Source organism: Mobula birostris, chromosome 28 (assembly GCF_030028105.1).
Source record: "Mobula birostris isolate sMobBir1 chromosome 28, sMobBir1.hap1, whole genome shotgun sequence".
Classification (NCBI taxonomy): Eukaryota; Metazoa; Chordata; class Chondrichthyes; order Myliobatiformes; family Myliobatidae; genus Mobula; species Mobula birostris.
This window is the reverse complement of record NC_092397.1, coordinates 12711712-12738522: the sequence shown is the minus strand read 5'-3', so window position 1 is coordinate 12738522 and position 26811 is coordinate 12711712. Positions and strand designations below refer to the sequence as shown.

General features: G+C 50.0%; 2 protein-coding genes and 1 long non-coding RNA gene across 3 annotated transcripts; 2 read left to right on the top strand and 1 right to left on the bottom strand.

Moving 5' to 3' along the window:
• The first annotated feature begins 6624 nt into the window (after positions 1–6624).
• Positions 6625–14097, top strand: LOC140188931 (barrier-to-autointegration factor A-like). The gene is made up of 3 exons (XM_072245582.1): positions 6625–6670; positions 8753–8898; positions 13809–14097. The coding sequence occupies exons 1-3, from the start codon at positions 6625–6627 to the stop codon at positions 13953–13955; spliced, it is 339 nt and encodes a 112-aa protein (XP_072101683.1). The 3' UTR covers positions 13956–14097.
• Positions 14098–14915: 818 nt separating this feature from the next.
• On the bottom strand, positions 14916–17163 carry LOC140189282 (cystatin-2-like). Its single transcript, XM_072245981.1, has 3 exons — positions 16927–17163; positions 15422–15535; positions 14916–15259 (listed from the first exon to the last, which is right to left on the bottom strand). Exons 1-3 carry the CDS (start codon positions 17131–17133, stop codon positions 15170–15172), a joined length of 411 nt encoding a protein of 136 aa, XP_072102082.1. The 5' UTR covers positions 17134–17163; the 3' UTR covers positions 14916–15169.
• A 59-nt stretch (positions 17164–17222) lies between these two features.
• On the top strand, positions 17223–26500 carry LOC140189284 (uncharacterized). The gene is made up of 3 exons (XR_011883495.1): positions 17223–17401; positions 23949–24045; positions 25892–26500. It is a non-coding gene; the product is annotated as an uncharacterized lncRNA (long non-coding RNA).
• Positions 26501–26811: the final 311 nt, after the last annotated feature.

Genomic DNA, 26811 nt, shown 5'->3' with positions numbered 1-26811 from the left:
TTCCACACTCCCACCACTCTCTGTGTGAAGAAGCCCCCCCCTAATGTTCCCTTTAAATTTTTCCCCCTTCACCCCTAACCCATGTCCTCTGGTTTTTTTCTCCCCTTGCCTCAGTGGAAAAAGCCTGCTTGCATTCACTCTATCTATACCCATCATAATTTTATATACCTCAGTCAAATCTCCCCTCATTCTTCTACGCTCCAGGGAATAAATTCCTAACCTATTCAACCTTTCTCTGTAACGGAATTTCTCAAGTCCCAGCAACATCCTTGTAAACCTTCTCTGCACTCTTTCAACCTTATTTATGTCCTTCCTGTAATTTGGTGACCAAAACAGAGCACAATACTCCAGATTCGGCCTCACCAATTTCTGCTGCATTCATGGGCTCAGGGTCTGGACTATTTTTTTTCGTGTGTGGCTCTACTTTACTGATATCGTACATGTGCTTGTTCTCTTGTGTGTGTGTGTGTGTGTGTGTGTGAGTGACTGTTGGTACTGCGTTTTGCATTTTGACCCTGGAGTAACAATGTTTGCTCGTCTGGCTGTGTGTGTCAGTATTCATAAGACCATAAAACATAGGAGCAGAATTAGGCCATTTGGCCCATCAAGTCTGCTCTGCCATTTAATCATGACTGATCCTTTCCTCCCCCTCCACAGCCCCACTCCCCAGCCTTCTCCCCATAACTTTTGAGGCTGTGTCCAATCAAGAACCGATCAATCTCTGCCTTAAAAACACCCAACAACATGGCTTTCACAGCACGTTTGGTAATATATTCCACAAGTACATCAGCCCCTGGCGATAGAAATTTCTCCGCATCTCTGTTTTGAAAGGGCGCCCCTCTATCCTGAGGCTGTGCCCTCTTGTCCAAGACTCCCCCACCATGGGAAACATCCTTTCCAAATCTACTTTGCCTAGGCCTTTAAACATTTGAAACATTTCAATGAGATCCCCCCCCCCATCCTTCTAAATTCCAGTGAGTACAGACCCAAAGCTATCAAACGTTCCTCGTATGATAACCATTAAATATTCCTGGAATCATCCTTGTGAACCTGCTCTGAACCCTCTCCAATGCCAGCACATCTTTTCTTAGACGAGGAGACTAAATCTGTTCATAATGCTCAAGATGAGGCCTCACCAGTGCCTTCTGAAGCGTCAGCATCACTTCCGTCTTGTATTCTAGATCTCTTGAAATGGATGCTAATGTATTCATCTATGATTGAATGACAACCAGACTTGAGTTAGATTGAATTGAGTCGTTACTGGGATTTAGAGAAATTGATGTTCATGCCACCTGGGTGGAGACTGTCAGAAACAAGAGAAAATCTGCAGATGCTGGAAATCCAAGGCAAAACACACACAATGCTGGAGGCCCCATAAACAAAGCAGATGAGCTAAGAGCGTGGAGCCATGATGTTGTGGCCATTACAGAGACTTGGATGGCTCAGGGGCAGGAATGGTTACTTCGAGTACCAAGCTTTAGGCGTTTCAGAAAGGATAGGCAGGGAGGCAAAAGAGGTGGGGACGTGGCACTGTTGAGAGTGTGGATGAGCAGGGGGACCTTGGGGTTCAAACTCATGCATCCCTCAAGGTCACTGCGCAGTTTGATAGGAAAGTTAAGAAGGCCTATGGGATGCTAGGCTTCATTAACAGGGGGATTGAGTTCAAGAGTAGAGAGGTCATGTTGCAACTCGACAAATCTCTGGTGAGACCACACTTAGAGTATGGTGTTCAGTTCTGGTCACCTCATTACAGGAAGGATGTGGAAGCGATGGAGAGGGTGCAGAGGAGATTTACCAGGACGTTGCCTGGATTGGAAAACAAGTCTTATGAGGCAAGGTTAGCAGAGCTGGGACTTTTCTCTTTGGAGTGTAGAAGAATGAGAGGGAACTTGACAGAGGTCTACAAGATTATGAGAGGCATAGATAGGGTGGATAGCCAATACCTGTTTCCCAGGGCACGAATAGCAAACACCAGAGGGCATATGTACAAAGTTAAGGGAGAGAAGTTTAGGGGAGACATCAGGGGTATGTTTTTTACACAGAGGGTGTGGGTGCCTGGAATGACTTGCCAGGGATGGTGGTGGAGGCTAAAACATTAGGGGTATTTAAGAGCTTCTTGGACAGGCACATGGATGAAAGAAAAATAGAGGGCTACGGGGTAGTGTGGGTTTAGTACTTTTTTAAAAGGAATATATGGGTCGGCACAACATCGAGGGCCAAAGAGCCTGTACTGTGCTGTAGTATTCTAGTGTCTAGCGTCTAGTGCTGCTCAGAGATAGTGTCACGGCTGCAGAAAAGGAGGAAGTCATGGCAGGATTGTCTCCAGAGTCTCTGTGGTTGGAAGTTAGGATCAGGAAGGGGTCAATAACTCTACTGGGTGCTTTTTATAGACCACGCAATAGTAACAGGGACACCGAGGAGCAGATGAGGAGACAGATTCTGGAAAGGTGTAATAATAACAGGGTTGTCATGGTGGGAGATTTTAATTTCCCAATATCGATTGGCATCTCCCTAGAGTGAGGGGTTTAGATAGGGTGGAGTTTGTTAGGTGTTCTCAGGAAGGTCTCTTGACACAATATGTAGATAAGCCTATAAGAGGAGAGGCTGTACTTGATCTGGTATCGGGAAATGAACCGGATCAGATGTCAGATCTCTCAGTGGGAGAGCATTTTGGAGATAGTGATCACAATTCTATATCCTTTACCATAGCATTGGAGAGAGATAGGAACAGACAAGTTAGGAAAGCGTTTAATTGGAGTAAGGGGAATTATGAGGCTATCAGGCAGGAACTTGGAAGCATAAATTGAGAGCAGATGTTCTCAGGGAAATGTACGGCAGAAATGTGGCAAATGTTCAGGGGATATTTGCATGGAGTTCTGCGTAGGTACGTTCCAATGAGACAGGAACCGTGGTATACAAAGGCTGTTGAAAATCTAGTCAAGAAGATAAGAAAAGCTTACGAAAGGTTCAAAAAACTGGGTAATGATAGAGATCTAGAAGATTATAAGGCTAGCAGGAAAGAGTTTAAGAATAAAATTAGGAGAGCCAGATGGGGCCATGAGAAGGCCTTGGCAGTCAGGATTAAGGAAAACTCTGGGACATTCTACAAGTATGTGAAGAACAAGAGGATAAGATGTGAAAGAATAGGACCAATCAAGTGTGTCAGTGGAAAAGTGTGTATGGAACAGGAGGAGATAGCAGAGGACATTAATGAATATTTTGCTTCAGTATTCACTACGGAAAAGGATCTTGGCGATAGTAGGGGTGATTTACAGTGGAATGAAAAGCTTGAGCATATAGATATTAAGAAAGAGGATGTGCTGGAGCTTTTGGAAAGCATCAAATTGGATAGGTCACTGGTACCGGATGAGGTGTACCCCAGGCTACTGTGGGGGGCGAGGAGGAGATTGCTGAGCCTCTGGCAATGATCTTTGCGTCATCAATGGAGACTGGAGAGGTTCCGGAGTTGTTCCCTTATTCAAGAAAGGGAGTAGGGATAGCCCAGCAAGTTATAGGCCTAGTGAGCCTTACTTCAGTGGTTGGTCAGTTGACGGAAAAGATCCTGAGAGGCGGGATTTATGAACATTTGGAGATGATTAGGAATAGTCAGCATGGGTTTGTCAAAGGCAGGTTGTGCCTTAAGAGCCTGACTGAATTTTTTGAGGATGTGACTAAACACGTTGATGAAGGTAGAGCAGTAGATGTAGTGTATATGGATTTCAGCAAGGCATTTGACAAGGTACCCCATGCAAGGCTTATTGAGAAAGTATGGAGGCATGGGATCCAAGGGGACATTGTTTTGTGGATCCAGAACTGGCTTGCCCACAGAAGGCAAAGAGTGGTTGTAGACTGGTCATAATCTGCATGGAAGCTGGTGACCAGTGGTGTGCCTCAGGGATCTGTTCTGGGACCTCTTCTCTTTGTGACTTTTATAAATGACCTGGATGAGGAAGTGGAGGGACAGGTTAGTAAATTTGCTGACGACACAAAGGTTGGGGGTGTTGTGGATAATGTGGAGGGTTGTCAGAGGTTACAGTGGGACATTGATAGGATGCAAAACTGGGCTGAGAAGTGGCAGACGGAGTTCAACCCAGATAAGTGTGAAGTGGTTCATTTTGGTAGATCAAATATGATGGCAGAATATAATATTAATGGTAAGACTCTTGGCAGTGTGGAGGATCAGAGGGATCTTGGGGTCTGAGTCCATTGGACACTCAAAGCTGCTGAGCAGGTTGACTCTGTAGTTAAGAAAGCATACAGTGCATTGGCCTTCATCAATCGTGAAATTGAGTTTAAGAGCCGAGAGGTAATGTTGCAGCTATATAGGACCCTGGTCAGACCCCACTTGGAGTACTGTGCTCAGTTCTGGTTGCCTCACTACAGGAAGGATGTGGAAACCACAGAAAGGCACAGAGGAGATTTACAAGGATGTTGCCTGGATTGGGGAGCATGCCTTATGAGAATAGGTTGAGTGAACTCGGCCTTTTCTCCTTGAAGCGACGGAGGATGAGAGGTGACCTGACAGAGGTGTATAAGATGATGAGAGGCATTGATCATGTCAATAGTCAGAGGTTTTTTCCCAGGGCTGAAATGGCTAGAACGAGAGGGCACGGTTTTAAGATGCTTGGAAGCAGGTACAGAGGAGATGTCGGGGTAAGTTTTTTACACAGAGAGTGGTGAGTGTGTGGAATGGGCTGCCGGCGACGGTGGTGGAGGAGGATACGATAGGGTCTTTTAAGAGACTCCTGGATAGGTAAATGGAGCTCAGAAAAATAGAGGGCTATGGGTAACCCTAGGTAATTTCTAAAGTAAGTGCGTGTTCGGCACAGCTTTGTGGGCTCAAAGGCCTGTATTGTGCTGTAGGTTTTCTCTATTTCTAACTCAGCAGGTCAGGCAGCATCTGTTTACTCTTTTCCACAGATGCTGCCTGACCTGCTGAGTTCCTCCAGCATTTTGTGTGTGTGTTGCTTTGGAAAATATCAGGAGGTGTTGCCCCTCTAAAGGTCATTTGGCCTTGTTGCAGCTGCAGAGGAACAAAATATTAGTCAGCTGCAGTGTAAAGTTATTGGAGTGTTTGCAAAGTCATCATGTTTAATCGTCGGTCATCTCTAGGGTAGTTAAGAAAGCTTATGGGGTGTTAGCTTTCATAAGTCGAGGGATAGAGTTTAACAGTCGCGATATAATGATGCAGCTCTATAAAACTCTGGTTAGGCCACACTTGGAGTACTGTGTCCAGTTCTGGTCACCTCACTATAGGAAGGATGTGGAAGCATTGGAAAGGGTACAGAGGAGATTTACCAGGATGCTGCATGCTTTAGAAGGTATGCATTATGATCAGAGATTGAGGGAGATAGGGCTTTACTCTTTGGAGAGGAGGAGGATGAGAGGAGACATGACAGAGGTGTACAAGATAATAAGAGGAATAGATAGAGTGGATAGCCAGTGCCTCTTCCCCAGGGCACCACTGCTCAATACAAGAGGACATGGCTTTAAGGTAAGGGGTGGGAAGTTCAAGGGGGATATTAGAGGAAGAGTTTTTTACTCAGAGAGTGGTTGGTGCGTGGAATGCACTGCCTGAGTCAGTGGTGGAGGCAGATACACTAGTGAAGTTTAAGAGTCTACTAGACAGGTATATGGAGGAATCTAAGGTGGGGACTTATATGGGAGGCAGGGTTTAAGGGTCGGCACAACATTGTGGGCCGAAGGGCCTGTACTTTGCTGTGCTGTTCTATGTTCTATGTTATGTTTGTTCACCCGCCACTAGAGGGCTTTTGTTTTGCAGATGCCTTCAACTTGCCTTCAACAAGGAGGTTCGTTTTAAAGATTAAAGATTAGCTTTATTTGTCACAGTTTCATTGAAACATACGGTTAAGTCGGTCGCAACACACACACACACACATACAGGTGCACAAAATGCCGGAGGAACTCGGCAGGTCAGGCAGCGTCTGCGGAAAGGAGTAAATAATCGACGTTTCAGGCCCGAGAGCGAGTGCTGTCGCATTTCTGACGCTACCGTAGCGTGCCCACAACTCACTAAGCCTAACCCGTATGCGCTTGGAAATTGGGAGGAAACCCGGACGCCCGGAGGAACTCAATGCAGTCGGGGGAGGGAGGGGTTACCGTCTCTTTATTGACGGAGACAGGATTTGAACCCCGATTGCTGGCGCTGTGAAGTGTTACGCTGACCGCCATGGTAACGCCCCACCCTCTACTTTCTACAAGACCGCTGGAGCAGAATTCGGCCATTCAGCCCATCGAGCCTGGTCTCCTGTGCTCCAACGATCACAGTTCCGACTTGTGTTGAGGACTCCAGAGATTTATCGCCCTTTGTGTGAATAAATTCCGGGCCCACCAGCGCAGAAAATCTGTCCCCGGAGAGCGGGGGAGACGAGCCCTGGCAGTCTGACACAACCCCCCCGCCTCCCCTCCCCAGTCCTCCACTGACAGACGCGGGACATCACAATGGGCCTGGCCCCCAGCAGCTGTTGGTCAGGCCAGGAGGCTTCCGATGTCACAAAGGCTCACCTTTGTGACAGTCTGGGCTGCCTTCCCCTCGACGCGCCCCGCTTCAAAGCAGCAGAGACGAAGGAAGCGGAGACAAGCGCAGTTCGCTAGCAGCCCGAGATGGAATTGCGAACTTCTATTATCAATCATGAAAACTTGGATAAAGGTGAGTGAGTGTTCGGGAGGAGTTTGTCACTTCTATTTGCTCCTTGGACACTAGATGGCGCTCGCTCCGCACCGTCCGTAGTGTCTGCCACACTCCCGGGGGTCAGGCACAGAGTGAAACTCCCTCTACACCGTCCCATCACTCACTCCCGGGGTCAGACACAGAATGAAGCTCCCTCTCCACCGTCCCATCACACATTCCCGGGGTCAGACACAGAGTGAAGCTCCCGCCACACCATCCCATCACACACTCCCGGGGGTCAGGCACAGAGTGAAACTCCCTCTACACCGTCCCATCACTCACTCCCGGGGTCAGACACAGAGTGAAACACCCTCTACACCGTCCCATCACACACTTCCGGGGTCAGACACAGAGTGAAGCTCCCTCTACACCGTCCCATCACACACTCCCGGGGTCAGACACAGAGTGAAGCTCCCTCTACACCGTCCCATCACACACACCTGGGGTCAGACACAGAATGAAGCTCCCTTTACACAATCCCATTACACACTCTCAGGAAAGGACACTAGATGGCGCTCTCTTTTTACCGTCCCATCACATACTGCCGGGGTCAGACGCGAAATGAAGAGCCCTACACTACACTGTCTCATCACACACTCCCAGGGTCAGACACTAGATGGCGGTCTCTTACACTATCCCATCACACACTCCTGGGATAAGATTCAGGGTAAAACTCCTTCTGACCTGTCCAGTGAGAAATGCAGAGCGAAAGTTCCACTCTTTGCCCTGTGCCCTGCACCTTGGGTGTAGCTACCTCCTGAGCCTGCCGACCGATCCGGAGTTCATCCAGTTCCAGCTCCAACTCCTTTACACGGACTGTTAGAAGCTGCAGCTGGATGCACCTCTTGCAGCTGTAGATATCAGGGACACTGGAGGTCTCCCTGCCTTCCCACATCCCCCAAGCATTCCGCTATCCCGTCTGGCATCTCCACTGCACTAAATGTGTAATAAGAAAGAAAAAAACTGCTCTTCTCGCCAAAGCCTCAACTCCCCACTCACACAATGGCCACTCTGCTTAATCCTAACTTCTTCTTATTGGACTTTGCCGACTGGCTAATTATGCGTAGATCAATGTCGGCTGTGCAAAGTATGTGGCCAGCCCATGGACTGTTTAGAAATCTGGTGGCGGAGGGGAAGAAGCTGTACCTAAAATGTTGAGACTCCTGTACCTCCTCCCTGATGGTAGCAATGAGAAGAGGGCATGTCCTGGGTGGTGGAGGTCCTTAATGATGGAGACATCGCCACTTGAAGATGTCCTCGATGGTTGGGGGGGGGGGGAGAGGCCATGAACAGGGTGAGTTTACAGCTCTCTGCAGCTTTTTCTGACCCTGTTCCCTAAGGGAGATGGGTCCAAACCAGACAGGATACTCTCCGTGGAACATCTGCAGAAACTTACAAGGAGTCTTTGGAGTCACTCCGAATCTCCTCATACTCCTAATGAAGCAGGGACTGTGCTGTGTCTTCTCAAAGTAGATATACCTCATCATATACGTACACCCCCGTGATCCATTTTCCTGCGGGCATGCTCAGCTAATCTATAGAATGGTAACTGTAAACAGGATCAATGAAAGATCAACCAGAGTGCAGAAGACAACTAACTGTACAAATGCAAATATAAAGAAATTGCAATAAATAACGAGAACATGAGATAAAGAGTCTTTAAAGTGAGATCATTGGTTGAGGGAACATCTCAATGGTTGGGCAAGTGAGTGTAGTTATCCTCTTTTGTTCAGGAGCCTGATGGTTAAGGGGTGGTAACTGTTCCTGAACCTGCTGGTGCGAGTCCTGAGGCTCTTGTACCTTCTACCTGATAGCAGCAGTGAGAAGAGAGCACGGCCTGGGTTGTGGGGATCTCTGTTGATGGACGCTGCTTTCCTATGACAGCGTTTCACGTAGATGTGCTCAATGGTTACCGGTGATGTACTGGGCCGAACCCACCGCCCCTTTGTAGGATTTTCTGTTCAAAGGCGCTGGTGTTCCCATACCAGATTGTGATGCAGCCAGTCAGGCCCCGGGGTCCCTACACCCCGCTGATAATGACATCTTCGTGTTTCCTCCCAGAGAAAACTCTTCTCTACCCCGTCGCCACGACGTCGCAGAAGCACAAGAACTTTGTGCTGGAACCGATGAAGGAGAAGTCCGTCAGGGAGCTGGCTGGAATCGGACTGGTCCTCGGGGGCCGCCTGGAGGAGAAGGGTTTCTGCAAGGTGAGAGGGGTGGAGACGGGGGGGGGGGGCGGCGGTGGTTGGGGAATGGCTCCTCCCTCTGATCCAAGGGGCCGGGATTGGCAAGGACGACATTAGAATCAGAAGCAGGTTAATATCACCAGCACATGTTGTGAAATTTGTTGTCTTTGTGGCAGCAGCACAATAGAAAAAAATAATAATATAGAAAATAATTGTGAATTACAGTAAGTACATGTAAATTCAATAGTTAAATTAAATAAGTAGAATTTTTTTTTAAAAAAGTGAGGTAGTGTTCATGTGTTCAATGTATATTGAGAAACCGGATGGCAGAGGGGAAGAAGCTGTTCCTGAATCGTTGAGTGTGCGCTTTCCGGCTTTTGTACCTCCTCCCTGATGGTGACAATGAGAACAAGGCATGTCCTGAGTGGTGGGGGTCCTTAATAAGGTATCGCTCCTTGAAGATGTCCCGGATACCATGGAGACTGGTACCCATGATGGAGCTGACTGAGTTTACAACCCTCTGTAGCTTCTTCCAATCCTGTGCAGTAGCCCCCACCACACCCCCATACCAAATGGTCAGAATGCTCTCCACGGTACATCTGTAGAAATTTGCGAGTGATTTAGGTGACAAAGCAAATCTCCTCAAACTCCTAATGAAATATAGCTGCTGTCGTGCCTTCCTTGTAGTTGCATCGATATGTTGGGACCGGGTTAGATCCTCAGAGACGTTGAACCCCAGGAACTTGAAGCTGCTCACTCTCTCCACTTCTGATCCCTCTGTGAGGATTGGTACGTGTCCCCGCATCTTACCCTTCCTGAAGTCCACAATCAGCTCTTTGGTCTTACTGACGTTGAGTGCCAGGTTGTTGCTGGGGCACCACTCCACCAGCTGGTACATCCCGCTCCTGTACGCCCTCTCGTCTCCCATCTGAGAAACCCTAAAATCCTTCACAAAAACCAAACCTTGTTGTGGGGGCTGAGCAATAATGTTAAATTAGAGAGCTGGTTTATTATTATGATGAACTAAATAATGAGGTGTGATGTTGACGTTCCACAAGACGTGGACGGGACCTAATTTGGAGTATTGTGTGTAGTTCCGGTCACCGACCGACAGCAAAGATGTCAATGAGGTTGAAAGGGCGCAGAGAAATTTTACAAGGATGTTGCCGGGACGTGAGACCTGAGCTACCGGGAAAGGTGGATCTTATTTCCTGGGACACAGGATGAGGGGAGATTTGATCGAGGTATCCAGAGGGTGTAACGCTTTGTAACATTAAACTAATTCACAGGAAGACACGGGTGTCCGGTAACGGGGGTCTAACTTTTGTGTTGACTTTAAGCGAGGCGCGCACGTACCACGTGGTAGCGTGATGACGTACACAATCCGCGTGTTTATACATATAACCCGTAATAAATTATTTAAACGAACAAGAATGCTTACTCAAACAGCAATATATCCAAGACCACTCAAATGTTACCGAAATGTTCACACAATGGTCAATGCAAGCAGGCGCTTCCGACTGGGGTCAGGTCAGACAAGAACTTACAGCTCGTGGTTTGAGGGTGCCGGGTGGAGATATTTAAGGGGGAACCTGAGGGGAAAATTCTTCGCTCAGAGGGCGGGGGCGCGCTGCCAGGGCAAGTGGGGAATGTAACCTTTTTACTTAAGGAGAAGTTCGGATAGGTCGATGGATGGGAGGGGGATGGAGGGCTATTGCCCGGGATTCAGGTCAAGGGGACGGGGCAGAAGATCGGCTGGGCAGGGCCCATTTCAGAGCTAGAGTTCTCTACGGCTCCATTTCTGCGGCACAGTGAAAGGCTTTATTTTACTGCTAATAATCTCGTAACAGCAGTACATCGAGCTACAGGAAGGGAAAATCACCACAAAGTGTTACAGTTACAGAGACTGCCGTCCAGCCATATCACCATTTGACATTGGGGAGGGGGGGAGGTGCTACTGCACAGGATCGAAACAAGCTGCAGAGAGTTGTAAACTCAGTCAGCTCCATCATGGGCACCAGCCTCCGTAGTATCCAGGACATCTTCAAGGAACGATGCCTCAGAAAGGCAGCGTCCATCATTAAGGACCCCCACCACCCAGGACATGCCTTGTTCTCATTGTTGAGTCAGTGGTGAGGAAGGCAAATGCCATGTTAGCATTCATTTCAAGAGGTCTAGAATACAAGAGCAGGGATGTGATGCTGAGACTTTATAAGGCACTGGTGAGGCCTCACCTTGAGTACTGTGAACAGTTTTAGGGCTCCTCATCTGAGAAAAGATGTGCTGGCATTGGAGAGGGTCCAGAGGAGGTTCACAAGGATGATTCCAGGAGTGAAAGGGTTATTATACAAGGAACATTTGGAAGCTCTGGGTCTGTACTCGCTGGAATTCAGAAGGATGAGGGGGGATCTCATTGAAACCTTTCAAATGTTGAAAGGCCTAGACAGAGTAGATGTGGTAAGGATGTTTCCCATGGTGGGGGAGTCTAGGACAAGAGGGCACAGCCTCAGGATAGAGGGGCGTCCATTTAAAACAGAGATGGGGATAAATTTCTTTCACCAGAGGGTGGTGAATTTGTGGAATTTGTTACCACAGGCAGCTGTGGGGGCCGGGTTGTTGGGTGTATTTGGGGCAGAGCTTGATCAGTTCTTGATTGGACACGGCATCAAAGGTTACGGGGAGAAGGCCGGAGAGTGGGGCCACGGAGGGGAAAAAAGGATCAGCCATGATTGAATGTTGGAGCAGACTCGATGGGCCAAATGGCCTAATTCTGCTCCTGTGTTTTATGGGCTGATGTTACCATCAGGGAGGAGGTACAGGAGCCTGAAGGCACACACCCAGGATTCAGGAACAGGTTATTCCCCTCTGCCATCCGATTTCTGAATGGACATTGAACCCATGAACACCACCTCAATACTTTTTTATTTCCTATTTTTTGCTCTGTTTATTTAACACACACATACTCATATATATATATACGTACTTACTCTATAATCATGTCTTGCATTGTGCTGCTGCCGCAAATTTAACAAATTTCACAACGTATGCCGGTGATATTAAACCGATTCCGAAAGTGCTGTGCTGGCAGTCAGTCAGATCGTAAGGACGAGAATCAGTTTTGTCGCAGTCGGGGACCATGTCACTTAACAGCAGGACGGAAGCTGTCCTTGCCCCTGCTGGGACGCGCTCTGAGGCTTTTGTAGTTGCAGGAGTGTATAGGGCGAGGAGAGGCAGAGACACAGTGGAGGGCCATTGACCTTTCCCTAGGGCAGAAATGGCTAATACGAGAGGGAATAATTTTAGGGTGACTGGAGGCAAGTATATGGGGCGGGAGGGAAGTTGATTTTTCTTACGCAGAGTGCTGGGAGCACGGTGCATGCTTATAGGAGACTTTGAAGCACCATGGATGACAGAGAAATGGAGGGAAGGCTTAGATTCATCCTAGAGTGGGTTAAAATGTTTATACAACATCATGACCTCTGAGAGGACTACAACCGTGTCGTAAGGTTTGGAGGCTTGCCTGCTTCAGTGAACCAGAGAGCTACGTTGGCCGGAGTCTTTGGCTCGTGACCCATGCCAGGTCAAAGGGGAGAGGTCAGACTGAGAGAGGTCCGCCGGTCCTCCAGGTTCGGGGCCAACAACGCTGACTGGTCAGACGAAACCGTTACGGACACAGCAGTGAAGAATCATTCTCCATCTGAGTGCGACAGTATTTCCGAGCCTCCACCCGGGACTGACTGGAGTGAAAACCGAGAGGAAGCTACTGACACGATGAAGGAAGCCCTGAACACTGCCAGAGTCGGAGGACTTTCATCACTGCCCGAAATGCCAGCTGCGTGGCGGGCAGGAAAGGGCTAACATCGTGACCTGAACAGCCCGTACTATGCTACCCTGTTCTGCCTAAAGGGAGCAGGGAGAATGTCCCGGGGTGGGCTCTTTGATTATTCCGGCTGCTTTACCGAGGCAGCGAGAAGCGTAGACGGAGTCCATGGAGGGAGGAAGGGTGGCGATGTGCACAACTCTCTGTGGTGTCTCGGTCTCGGGTTGGGCAGCTGCCAGCCCAAGCCACGATTTATACAGATAGGATGCTTTCAGTAAAAACCAGCCAAAGGGAACACGCCGAACTTCACTGGTCTGAAAGAGAGCTACTCACAAGCCCTAGGGTCTGATAGTGTGCGGACGATCGGTGGTCTTACGGTCCGTGGACACTGGACCACAACTGGTGAGCAAATTGTAAGCTACCCCAATTATGTAGGTGGTGGTGGGGGGGTAGAGTTGAGGGGGAAAATGGGATAAATGTAGTAAATGACAATAGACAATAGGTGCAGGAGTAGGCCATTCGGACCTTCGAGCCAGCACCACCATTCACTGTGATCATGGCTGATCATCCACAATCAGTATCCAGTTCCTGCCTTATCCCCATATCCCTTCACTCCGCTATCTTTAAGCGCTCTATCTAACTCTTTCTGGAAAGAATCCAGAGAATTGGCCTCCACTGCCTTCTGAGGCAGAGCATTCCACAGAACCACAACCCCCTGTGTGAAAAAGTTCTTCCTCAACCCCGTTCTAAATGGTCTACCCCTTATTCTTAAACTGTGGCCTCTGGTTCTGGACTCCCCCAACATCGGGAACATGTTTCCTGCCTCTAGCGTGTCCAATCCCTTAATAATCTTATATGTTTCAATCAGATCCCCTCTCATCTTTCTAAATTCCAGAGTATACAACCATACGATTTAGGAGCAGAATTAGGCCCATCGAGTCTGCCTGCCACTGAATGATGGCCGATTCATTTTCCGTCTCAACCCCATTCTCCTGGAAACGAGCTGAAGTTTGTCGATAGATGTTGCTTGACCTGCTGAGTTCCTGAGTTTTTGTGTGTGTGTGCGCGCGCGTTTAACGCCTTTCCTGTTCTCCGTTCCCTCCCGCTGCAGGCCAAGGACGTGCTAGGCCAGTTCCTGCTGCTGAAGCAGGACAAGGCTGCCTTCAAGACCTGGATGAGGCAGGTATGCTACGCGGGCAACAGACAGTCGGAGGACTGCTACCGTTGCCTGAAGGAGTGGTGCGACGCATTCCTCTGAAGGCAGTGGCCTGGCCCGGCCCGGAGACAGAACCTCCCCGAAAACCCTCCCACTAATCCTTAATCGCTCTTTATGGATCATAGTGACCCGAAATCACCGGGGTCTTTCAGATTTTACGCTGTAAAAAGCTGATTTATTAATAAATGCATGAATGAATGAGAGGCGATTTGTGTCAGTAGCTCAGAATGGCCCTAAAATGGACATTTTGGTGTAAAAATTGTGTGTTTTGATTTGGTGAATGCAGCACATCTAACCCTTTATACATTCAGTGTCCAATTTATCAGATACACCAGTACATCTGCTCGCTAACACACCCGTCCACTCACCGGGCGCCAACTCAATGCCCAAAAGCACGCAGGCACGGTCCAGAGGTTCTGTCATTGCTCAGACTGCACATCAGAGTCGGGGAGAAAGATGATCTAAGAGACTTTTAAAAAAATTTTATTTATTGAGATACACTAACGAGTCGGCCCTTTGAGACAAGTCACAGACTGGGTGGTTTGAGGATCTCAGAAACCGCTGATCTCCTGGGATTTTCACAGAGTTTGGACAATGGTGTTATAATTTTAAAAAAAATCCAGCGAGAGGCAGTTCAGTGGGCGAAATCGCCTTGTTTAATGGGAGAGGAGAACGGCCAGCCTGGTTCGCGGCAGTAATTCAAATAACCACCCGTTACACCGGTGGTGTGCGGAACAACATCTCTGAGCGCACAGCACCTTCGAAGATTGAAGTGAATGTTTTCAATTCGAACAGTGACTACAGCAACAGAAGACCACGAACGTACACTCAGTGGCTATTTTATTAGGAGCAGGAGGTATCGAATAAAGTGCCAGCTTGAAATTATGCTTGAAATTAAAAGAATTCTTGACTGACCGCCGAGCTCACCACAGTCTGCGGTGGCCAGTGCCCGGCTGACCTCATTCACCGAGTTACCCTGTTAACTTTGCAAACACGGGCAGCCTCAGAATGCAAAAACTTTATTGTGCAAGATTAAAAAACGTACATTTGCAGCTTATTAATACAATTATGGTAATAACTGGTCAGCCCGCGAGCTGAAAGGCAACTACTGCTGAGCATAGAACGGATAAAGGTCGAGCAGAGGAGCTGGGGCGATTTGGCCCCTCGGTTACATAGGCGCCCGGGGCTGTGGTAAAGTGCTGATCAGTATTATTGCTTTAACAGAGCTGTGCACGCCCCAGGGTCCTATAGTCCGGTCACTTTAACACCCCGGAGCATTCAGCACTGTGCGCCTCCATGCGCCCAATCCACGGGCGGTACCAGACTTTATATGTACAGGTCGTTCTCTGCGGGGAGGAACAAGAGGCCAGTATTAAAAGAGCTCCCCGCTGGTACCCCGGCAGATACGTGAATCCCCACCATGTTCCAGTCTGCACCGGGGATGGGACCCCCCCCCCACTCGCCTCCCCCACCTCTCGTCCGAGACCACCAGCGCACTGATCACTCACCTTGGCATATTGAGGGTCCTGGTGAAACGGGCAGTTCTCTAAACGAGGTTCAGCCTTCCTGCAGACGGTGGTTCTCAGCACCAGGGAGAGGTGGTACATTAACCCCGCCACCACCTGCAAGAGTCACAGGCACAGCGATTGAAAAACTACTTTCACTGGGCCTCGGGGAATTCCCCCACACTGGCGCTCTGCTCCTCACCTCCTGCAAACTTACCCTCCCTCGCCCCTACTCGACCCTCCACTCCTCAGCACTTCCCCTTCCTTCCCATCCCTTCCTCACCTCACACTCCACAAGCCCCCTCTCCGTATTCTCTCCCTCTCCTCCCCCCACTTCCCCTCCCCACCCTAACCCCGCGCCCCTCTCGACCCCCTCCTCCCCTGCCCACACTATCACCTCCTCTCCGCACCCTACCCTACTCCCCCTCCCCATCCTAAAGTCCATCGCCATCCCCTTTGTTTAATGATGCGATACGAATCATCTGGAGCTCAATATCAATAAGACAGTCCCCCACCAGAGCTCTGTATTCATCCACCCTCACATCCTTCCCTCTCCCTCCCCACCCACCCTGCCCCCCCTCCCCACCCCTTCCCCCACCCTCCCCACCCACCTATCCCTTCCCCCTCCCTCCCTACCCACCCTTCCCCCTCCCCTCCCCACCCACCCATTCTGCCTCGCCTCCCCACCTACCCCTTCCGCCTCCTTCCCACCCACCCTTCCCCCTCGCCTCCCCACCCACCCCTTCCCCCTCGCCTCCCCACCCACCCCTTCCCCCTCGCCTCCCCACCTACCCCTTCCGCCTCCTTCCCACCCACCCTTCCCCCTCCCTCCCCACCCACCCCTTTCCCCTCGCCTCCCCACCTACCCCTTCCGCCTCCCTCCCTACCCACCCTTCCCCCTCCCCTCACCACCCCTTCCCCCACCCTCCCCACCCACCTACCCCTTCCGCCTCCCTCCCTACCCAGCCTTCCCCCTCCCCTCCCCACCCACCCATTCTGCCTCGCCTCCCCACCTACCCCTTCCGCCTCCCTCCCTACCCACCCTTCCCCCTCCCCTCCCCACCCACCCATTCTGCCTCGCCTCCCCACCTACCCCTTCCGCCTCCTTCCCACCCACCCTTCCCCCTCGCCTCCCCACCCACCCCTTCCCCCTCGCCTCCCCACCCACCCCTTCCCCCTCGCCTCCCCACCTACCCCTTCCGCCTCCTTCCCACCCACCCTTCCCCCTCCCTCCCCACCCACCCCTTTCCCCTCGCCTCCCCACCTACCCCTTCCGCCTCCCTCCCTACCCACCCTTCCCCCTCCCCTCACCACCCCTTCCCCCACCCTCCCCACCCACCTGTCCCTTCCCCCTCCCTCCCTACCCACCCCTTCCCCCTCCCCTCCCCACCCACCCCTTCCCCCTCCCCTCCCCACCTACCCCTTCCGCCTCCCTCCCTACCCAGCCTTCCCCATCCCTCCCCATCGACCCTTCCCCCTCCCCCTCCCCCTATTTCCCTCCCCATCACCTGTGTTTGGGCCGATATCACATTCGACACCGCGGTGTGAAACAAGTCGTTGGATCTGCGGTTAAAGTCCTCCTCCGCCACCCGGGTGGCGTTCAGAACCCCGGGGTCATCTGTGGCCACGGGGCTGAGGCCGCCCGGCATGGAGGTCTCCCCCACCTCCGCCGCCGTCAACATCAACACCAAAACCACCAACAGACCCGGACCCATCTTCCTACGCAGTAAAGAAAATAACAGGCGTTGGCGTCATTTCCTACGCCCTTGACTCGTCACTTCCGCCCCGCGCTGGCCACGCCATCTTTCTGCGGGGCTTCCGCCCCCAAATCCGCAATCTCTCCACGTCTTTTTGTGACATTGCAAACACGGGAAAGGAGCAGATGCTGGAAATCCAAAGCAACGCGCGCACAAACACAAAATGCTGGAGGAACTCAACATCTATGGAAAAGAAACGAGAAAACCTGCATGAGAACGTGAAACGGTACATTCTCCATGATGAATACACTTTATAAGGCCGTGAGTTATGAAGGCAGAATTAGGCCATTTGGCCCGTCGAATCTCCTCCGCCATTTCATCATTTTCCCTCCCGGCCCCCGATCTCCTGCCTTCTCCCCGTGTCACTTCATGCCCTGACCAATCAAGATTCTGTCAATCTGTCTTAAACGTAAAGGCTTGCTTGTGGTAACCAATTCCACACATTCACCACACTCTGGCTGAAGAAATTACTCCTCTCCCTCCTAAAAGGACGACCTTCTTTTCTGAGGCCGAGTCCTCTGGTCTCACACACTCCCGCCATGTTTGAAATTACAGCACTGACTGAGACTCGTCGCTCCTATCAAGAAGCAGGGTCTAACCACGATCGCTGGGCTCACTATAGTCCGTGGTGGTCAGTGCTGTGTCAACCTCATGCAGTGAGTTACCCTGTTAACATTGCAAACACAGGCAGACTCAGAATGCAAAAACTTTATTGCGCAAGTATAAAAATATACATTTGCAGATTAATTACAGTATACAATTATGGTAATAACTGGTCAGCTCGTCAGTTGAAGCCCAAATACTATAGAGCACAGAATGTACAGCGGTCTGGCACAGGAGCGGGTTATTTGGCCCCTCGATGTCTATGACGAGCCATCTTTCAAGGGTTCCAACTCAAAGATGGCGTGTGAAAGAGAGAGAGAGAGATAGTAGCCTGGGGAACGTATATTACTGAGCGAGTGTATACCCACGCGCGTTTGTCTGTATGCGTTGCAGAGATTGCATTACGAGGCGCCCCGGGCCGTGGTAAAGTGCTGTATTCGTATCCATTTGACCTGGTCATCAGAATTATTTCTTTAGCTGAGCGGTGTGCGCCACGCTGTGTGCCGCCGGGGTCCTAGAGACCGGTCACTTGACCGTTCTGGAGCAACGCTGATCGTACACCAGCATGAGCCCGACACTCGGTTGGTCCCAGACTTTAAAATTACAGGCCATTTTCTGCGGGGAAAAGCAGAGGCCAGTATTAAAAGAGTTTCCCGCCGGTACCCCAGCAGATTCATGAATCCCCACCAGGTTCCAGTGTCCCTGGGGACAGGACCCCTGCCCCTCTCTCCCGAGACCACCAGTGCACTGATCGCTCACCTTGGCATGTTGAGGATCCTCGTGGAAGGGACAGTTCCGGGAAACAGAACTCTTCTTGCAGACGGTGGTTCTCAGCTCCAGGGTGAGATGGTACGTGAACACCCACACCACCTGCAAGAGCACCTTACAGTCAGAAAGGCCTCAAAACATCTCTACAGGGTGCCTGTGTGTATAGAGCCAGGCGTGGTCACTCATCTTCACACCACCACCAACTTTACTCTGCTGGTCATAAGAAATAGGAGCAGGTGTCGGCCATCTGGCCCGTCGAGCCTGCTCCGCCACTCAATAAGATCATGACTGATCTGGCCATGGACTCATCTCCACCCACCTGCCTTTTCCCCATAACCCTTAATTCCCCTACTATGCAAAAATCTATCCAACCTTGTCTTGAAATACATTTACTGAGGTAGCCTCCACTGCTTCATTGGGTAGAGAATTCCACAGATTCACCACTCTCTGGGAAAAGCAGTTCCTCCTCATCTCTGTCATAGAATAGTACAGCACAGTACAGGCCCTTCGGCCCACAATGTTGTGCCGACCCTCAAACCCTGCCTCCTATATAAGCCCCCACCTTAGGTTCCTCCATATACCTGCCTAGTAGTCTCTTAAACTTCACTAGTGTATCTGCCTCCACCACTGACTCAGGCAGTGCATTCCACGCACCAACCACTCCCTGAGTAAAAAACCTTCCTCTAATATCCCCCTTGAACTTCCCACCCCTTACCTGAAAGCCATGTCCTCTTGTATTGAGCAGTGGTGCCCTGGGGAAGAGGCGCTAGCTATCCACTCTATCTATTCTTCTTATTATCTTGTACACCTCTATCATGTCTCCTCTCATCCTCCTTCTCTCCAAAGAGTAAAGCCCTAGCTCTCTTAATCTCTGATCATAATGCACACTCTCTAAACCAGGCAGCATCCTGGTAAATCTCCTCTGTACCCTTTCCAATGCTTCCACATCCTTCCTATAGTGAGGTGACCAGAGCTGGACACAGTACTCCAAGTGTGGCCTAACCAGAGTTTTATAGAGCTGCATCATTACATCGCGACTCTTAAACTCTATCCCTCGACTTATGAAAGCTAACACCCCATAAGCTTTCTTAACTACCCTATCCTCCTGTGAGGCAACTTTCAGGGATCTGTGGACATGTACCCCGAGATCCCTCTGCTCCTCCACACTACCAAGTATCCTGCCATTTACTTTGTACTCTGCCTTGGAATTTGTCCTTCCAAACTGTACCACCTCACACTTCTCCGGGTTGAACTCCATCTGCCACTTCTCAGCCCACTTCTGCATCCTATCAATGTCTCTCTGCAATCTTTGACAATCCTCTACACTATCTACAACACCACCAACCTTTGTGTCATCTGCAAACTTGCCAACCCACCATTCTACCCCACATCCAGGTCGTTAATAAAAATCACGAAAAGTAGAGGTCCCAGAACAGATCCTTGTGGGACACCACTAGTCACAAACCTCCAATCTGAATGTACTCCCTCCACTACCACTCTCTGCTTTCTGCAGGCAAGCCAATTCTGAATCCACCTGGCCAAACCTCCCGTGGATCCCATGCCTTCTGACTTTCTGAATAAGCCTACCATGTGAAACCCTGTCAAATGCCTTACTAAAATCCATGTGGATCACATGCACTGCACTACCCTCATCTATATGCCTGGTCACCTCCTCAAAGAACTCTATCAGGCTTGTTAGACACGATCTGCCCTTCACAAAGCCATGCTGACTGTCCCTGATCAGACCATGATTCTCTAAATGCCTATAGATCCTATCTCTAAGAATCTTTTCCAACAGCTTTCCCACCACAGACGTAAGGCTCACTGGTCTATAATTACCCGAACTATCCCTACTACCTTTTTTGAACAAGGGAACAACATTCGCCTCCCTCCAATCCTCCGGTACCATTCCCGTGGACAACGAGGACATAAGGATCCTAGCCAGAGGCTCAGCAATCTCTTCCCTCGCCTCGTGGAGCAGCCTGGGGAATATTCCATCAGGCCCTGGGGGCTTATTTGTCCTAATGTATTTTAACAACTCCAACACCTCCTCTCCCTTCATATCAACATGCTCCAGAACATCAACCTCACTCATATTGTCCTCACCATCATCAAGTTCCCTCTCATTGGTGAATACCGATGAGAATTATTCATTGAGGACCTCGCTCACTTCCACAGACTGCAGACACATCTTCCCACCTTTATCTCTAATCGGTCCTACCTTCACTCCTGTCATCCTTTTTTTTCTTGGGGTTTTCCTTTACCCTACTCGCCAAGGCGTTCTCATGCCCCCTTCTTGCTCTTCTCAGCCCCTTCTTAAGCTCCTTTCTTGCTTCCCTATATTCCTCCATAGACCCATCTGGTCCTTGCTTCCTAAACGTCATGTATGCTGCCTTCCTCCACCTAACTAGATTTTCCACCTCACTTGTCACCCATGGTTCCTTCATGCTACCACTCTTTACCTTCCTCACCGGGACAAATTTATCCCTTACATCCCGCAAGAGATCTCTAAACATCGACCACATGTCCATAGTACATTTCCCTGCAAAAACATCATCCCAATTCACACCAGCAAGTTCCAGCCTTATAGCCTCATAATTTGCCTTTCCCCAATTAAATCTACTGCCCTGAATCTTGAGGCTATGTCCCCTAGTTCTAGTCTCACCTACCAGTGGAAAGAACTTTCCTGCCTCTATGTCTTTCATAATTGTATTTTTCTCTAAGATTTCCTCTCATTTTTCTGATTTCCAGCAAGTACAGTCCCAGGCGATTCAATCTCTCCTTATAGTCTCACACCTTCCTCTCTAGTCTCAACGTGGTGAATCTCCAAAGCCAGTGTATCCTTCCTCAAGCAAGGAGACCAGAACTGCACGCTGTACTCCAGGTGCCACGTCACCAGTACCCAGTACAGTTGCAGAATAACCTCCCTGCTCTTGAATTCAATCCCTCCAGCAATGAAGTCCGACATCCCATTTGCCTGCTTGATAGCCCGCTGTACCTGCAAACCAAACTTTCGTGATTCATGCACAAACACTCCCGAGTCCCTCTGCACAGCAGCATGCTGCAATCTTTTACCATTTCAATAATAATCTGCTCTTCGTTTTTTCCTTCCAAACTGGATGACCTTGTATTTACCAACATTGTACTCCATCTGACAGACATTTGCCCACTGAGTTAACCTATCCATATCTCTCTGCAGATTCTCCTTATCCCCACTCGCCCTCTCCAGCACACCCCTTCTCCCCACACTCTCCCCTCCTCTTGCCCCTCCCTTACCCCTCCACCCGATCTTCCCCGGCTCCCACCCCTCCTCCCACTCTCCCTCCCTCTACGTCTCCCTCTCTCCCTCAATATCTTCCTCCTCCCTCACCTCCCCTCCTTCCCTCTCCCCCTCCCCTTTTATCCCCTCCATCTCTGCTCCCCATCCTCACCTCCCCTCTCCCTCTTCCCACCCTTCCCCTTCCCACTCTCCTCCCCACTTCCCCTCCTCTGCCCACCCAGTCTATTCTCCACTTACCCCCTCCCTCTCCATTGCCTCTTTCACTCCTCGCTATTCCCCACTTCCCACCCCTCCTCCCTGCCCTCCCCTCTCCTCCCTCCCTCTCCCCCCCACCGCCCTCGTCCCGCCCCTCCCCCTCCTCCTATTTCCCTCCCCATCACCTCTGTTTCGGCCGATGTCACATTCGACACCATGGAGTAAAACTCGTCGTTGGATCTGCGATTGAAATACTCCTCCGCTGCCCGCATCGCGTTCACCACGCCGGGGTCATCTGTGGGCAGAGGCCGCCCGGCATGGAGGTCGCTCCCACATCCGGCGCCCCCAACATCAACACCAAAACCACCAGAACCGCACCGATCTTCCTCCGCACTAAAGCAAATAACAGGCGCTGGCGTCTCTTCCTCCGCTTTTCGCTCGTCACTTCCGCCCCGCTCTGGCCACGCCATCTTTCTGCGGGGCTGCCGCCCCCAAATCCGCAAACTCCCCACTTCTTTTTGTGACATTGCAAACACGAGAAAGGCGCAGATGCTGGAAATCCAAAGCAACGCGCACACAAAAAGAAAATTATGAAGGGACTCAGCGGGCCAGGCAGCATCTATGTGGGAAAAGAAAAAAAAAGAAAAATCGACGTTTCGGGCCGAGACCCTTCGGCTGGACGATGGAAAAGAGAGGTTTTGGGCCAAGATCTTTCTTCAGGACTGAGAGGGAAGGGGAAAGACGTCTGGATAAGCAGCTGGAGGGAGGGGAAGGACGCTAGCTGGAAGGTGATAGGTGAAGCCGGGTGAGTGGGAGAGAGGAAGGAACCAGAGGGGAGAGGAGAGCTGACCATAGGGGAAAGGGAAGGAGGAGGGGATCCAGGTGGAGGTAATAAGAAGTGAAAGGTCAGAGTTAGGAACAGGAAGAAGGGGGTGGGGAACGTTTTTATACCACAAGGGGAAAATTAATATTCATGACATTGTGGTGAAGGCTTCCCAGACGGAATATAAGGTGTTGTTTCTCCACTCTGAGGGTAACCTAATTTTGGCACATTTTGGCATTGCACCGACACACCAGAACGGAAACGGGAATGGATATCGGAATTAAAAGTTTCGCTTGTGGCAGACGGGGGTGGTGGTGGTGGTGCAGGTGCTGGAAGTGGCCCCTTAATTTCCTACGGTGTTGACTGTTCGTCAACTGAACCAGGCCAGTAAACTGGCCACATAACTCAAAATTAGTCGAATCTTGCACTTTTTCGCCTCTGCACGAACAAAAATGTAACAGGCCAACAACTTAAAACATGAATTCTACTCTTTTCTGTGAACCAATACTCATTCAAACCGCTCCTCCACTTCTAATCACCACAATCGAGAATCTCCCATTGTTCAGAAGATAGATCCTCCTTTTCCCAGCCCCTGGCATGCAATTTCTTCCTTGCGATGATGACTCTTCGAGGTTATCGCTATGATGCATTTGAAGCCTCTGCTTTCTTTTCATTCCATTCCAGTTCAAATGTTGCTTTTCAGTGTCAGCGTCATCTGACTGTCCTATAACACCTTCCCACCGGATCTAGTCCGACAGCTACACAGCTTCTACTGTTCCCTTCGATTCTGGTTCAAACCAGGTCACTTAGACAGTGGATTGAGGTAACGAGACGACTTCTGGAAACCTGCCATTGTACTCAACGCACAGCTTATCTGAGAATGTTCTCAGGTTTAGCAGAAACTCATTCTCACAACGTTCAATTGTTCTGATTCGATTAGCCCTGAGGAAGAATCAGTTCTCGAGCAGTTCACAAGATGGAGGCTACAGGGCAGCCTCACAAAATGGCAGACTCCATTCCGTCAAGCACATGGCAAGAACAAAGGCAATTGGTTTGTCTGTTTCCACTAAACCTGACCAATTCGTGTTTGACACTTTCTTTCAGATTTTCACTCCCCCATGGCCGACAGTAGGTCTCAGCGACGTAGAGGAGGCTGTGTCAGGAGCACCGAACACATTCGACGACTCCAGCAGATTCGCAGGTGAAGTGCTGCCTCACCTGGAAGGACAGTTTGGGGTGATCAGTGGAGGTGACTGGGCAGGGTAGGCCACTTGCAGGGGTAAGTGCCTGGAAGGAGATTAGTGGGGAGGGATGAATGGATAAGGGAATTATGGAGGGAGCGATCCCTGTGGAAAGTAGAGTGTTGGGGGGGGGGGTCAGTGGAAGTTGTGGAGGATGGTGTGTTGGGTGTGGAGGCTGATGGAGGGATAGGCAAGGACAAGATGGACTCCATCACTATTAAGGCAGCGGGAAGAGTGTGCGAGCGTGGATGATCAGGAAATGGAGGAGATGCGGGTGAGGGCAGCATCAATAGTGGAGGTGGGGGGGGCGTTCTTTAAAGAAGGAGGACATCTCAGATGTCCTGGAATGGATAGCCTCGTCCTGAAGGTGAAGAGACTGAGAAAAGCAAATAGCACTTTTGCCGGAGACGGTGTGGGAAGAGTTATAGTCAAGATAACCATGGGGATCAGCTTTATAAAAGGTATCAGTTGACTGGTTGTATATAGAGACAGAGAGAACAAGAAAGGGGAGGGAGGTGTTGGAAATGAACCAAGTGAATGTAAGGGCCGGGTGGAAGTTAGAGCCAAGGTTGATACAATTGACGAGCTCAGCGTGGGTGGATGAAACGGCGCCGATGCTGTCGTCTGTGCCGCAAGGGAGGACTTGGGGGTTAGAACCGGGGAAGCCTTCGAGCGTAGGCTGTTCTGTGCAGCCGACATGAACGGGCAGGCATAGGTCGGGCCCGTGCCGGCGCCCTTGGCTAGCCGTCAGGTTCGGAGAGACAGAGAGGGGTGAGGACCGTGTCCGCCAGGCGGAGGAGGCTGGTGCTGGAGTGGGATTGGGTGGTTCTTCTGTCAAGGAAGAAGCCGAAAGGCTTTGAAACCTTCCTGATTGTGGGTGGGTGGGGAGGTGGTGGGGAGGTGGGAGGAAGAGAAACTGAACTTCCAAGGTGAAGATGAGGTGGTCAGGGCCAGGGAATCGAAGGTTACGGAGAAGAGAGAGGGCATGAGAACTGTAAAATAATACTAAGAGACCAGTGGACGAAGACCCGAGAGCTCAAGCGGGATTAAAAACAAAAATGGTCCTTTGATGTACATTCTCTGATATAGACTGCGATCCCAGACTATTAAGAACTTTAAAAAGAAGTATGGAAACTTTAAGATCAATTCCGAAACATCCAGGAAGGCATTGCAGAGTAGCTCGGGCAGGAATGGTGTTCTCTCTCAAAGTCTAGCACTGGTGTCCTGAATGATTTTGTGTACGAAACGCCCTCCTGTCCACCGCTCCTCGTTTCAGAGAATGGTGCAGAAAAACACAAAAACAGAAACAAAACATCCAGTTTTGTGTGTCCAGGCTGTTCTGTGGGCAAAAACGCCTTGCTCATGAGTGGTTGGAGTGGTTGGGCGTATTTTGGAGTTGGGGTATATGGCAAATATTAATTTCACCAGCGATCAATCTGCAGACCTGAATGTGGATTGTAGATTGAATTGAAAGTGCAGTCCTGAACAATAGCTCTCCCTGAGCTGTGCGATGTAGTCGATTGCAAACCGGACAACGCTACCGAACACACATTGTGGGTGGCTGGAGTGTGGGCACGAAGCGGGACGTGATTGAAAACTACACGTAATCTAATGGATGCACTGTAGATACATTGCAACTATAGAATGGTCTTGCTCTTGCCTTTGATCTCTAGCATACAAAAATGTCACAGAGTATTGGGTCGGGAGGCCTCTTCCTCCGAGAGCGTCTCATTTTGTTGGATGAAACTGTTCTGTATCCACCAGCTTCATTCAGTGTCTCACTGGCATCTTTGTTCTCGTTAAAAGAGGAGAATGGCCAGACTGCTTCAAGCTGACAGGAAGGCGACAGTAACTCAAATAACCACCCGTTACAACAGTGGTGTGCGGAAGAGCATCTCTGAATACACAACATGTCGAACCTTGAAGTGGACGGGCTACAGCAGAAGATCATGAACATACACTCAGTTGCCACTCTTTTAGATACAGGAGGCACCAGATGTAGTGGCCATTGAGTGTATAAGACATTCGATAAGCTATAGTCAAAGCTAAAGTGAAATGACACAGGCAGATTCAGAATGCAAAAGCTTTATTGCTGGAGAATAAAAAATATATATATACATATACACACACAGCTCTTGGCTCCATCCCTCCTGCTCCTGTCTTCTCCTGTCATTTTGGATCTCCCCCTCCCCTCCCATTTTCAAATCTCTTACTAGCTCCTCCCACAGTTAGTCCTGACAAAGGGTCTCGGCCAGAAACGTCGACTATACCTGTTCCTAGAGATGCTGCCTGGCCTGCTGCGTTCACCAGCAACTTTGATGTGTGTTGCTTGAATTTCCAGCATCTGCAGGATTCTTCGTATTTGCATATATATATATATATATATATATATATATATATACACACACACACATTTGCGGCTTATTATACAATTATGATAATAACTGGTGAGCCGTTGAGTTGAAACACAGATAGTACCGAACGTAGAGCGTACAGCGGTCGAGCACAGAAGCGGGTGACTTGGCCCCTCGATGTCCATGACGAGCGATTATACAGGAGTTCCAACTCAAACTTGGTGTGTGTGTGAGAGAGAGGAAGAGAAATAGTGGCCCGGGGAATGCATGTTAGTGAGAGAGTGTATACACACACACACACACACACACACACACAGGTAAAGTGCTGTGTTAGTATCCGTTTGACCTGGGGACAGGAGTATTGCTTCAGCA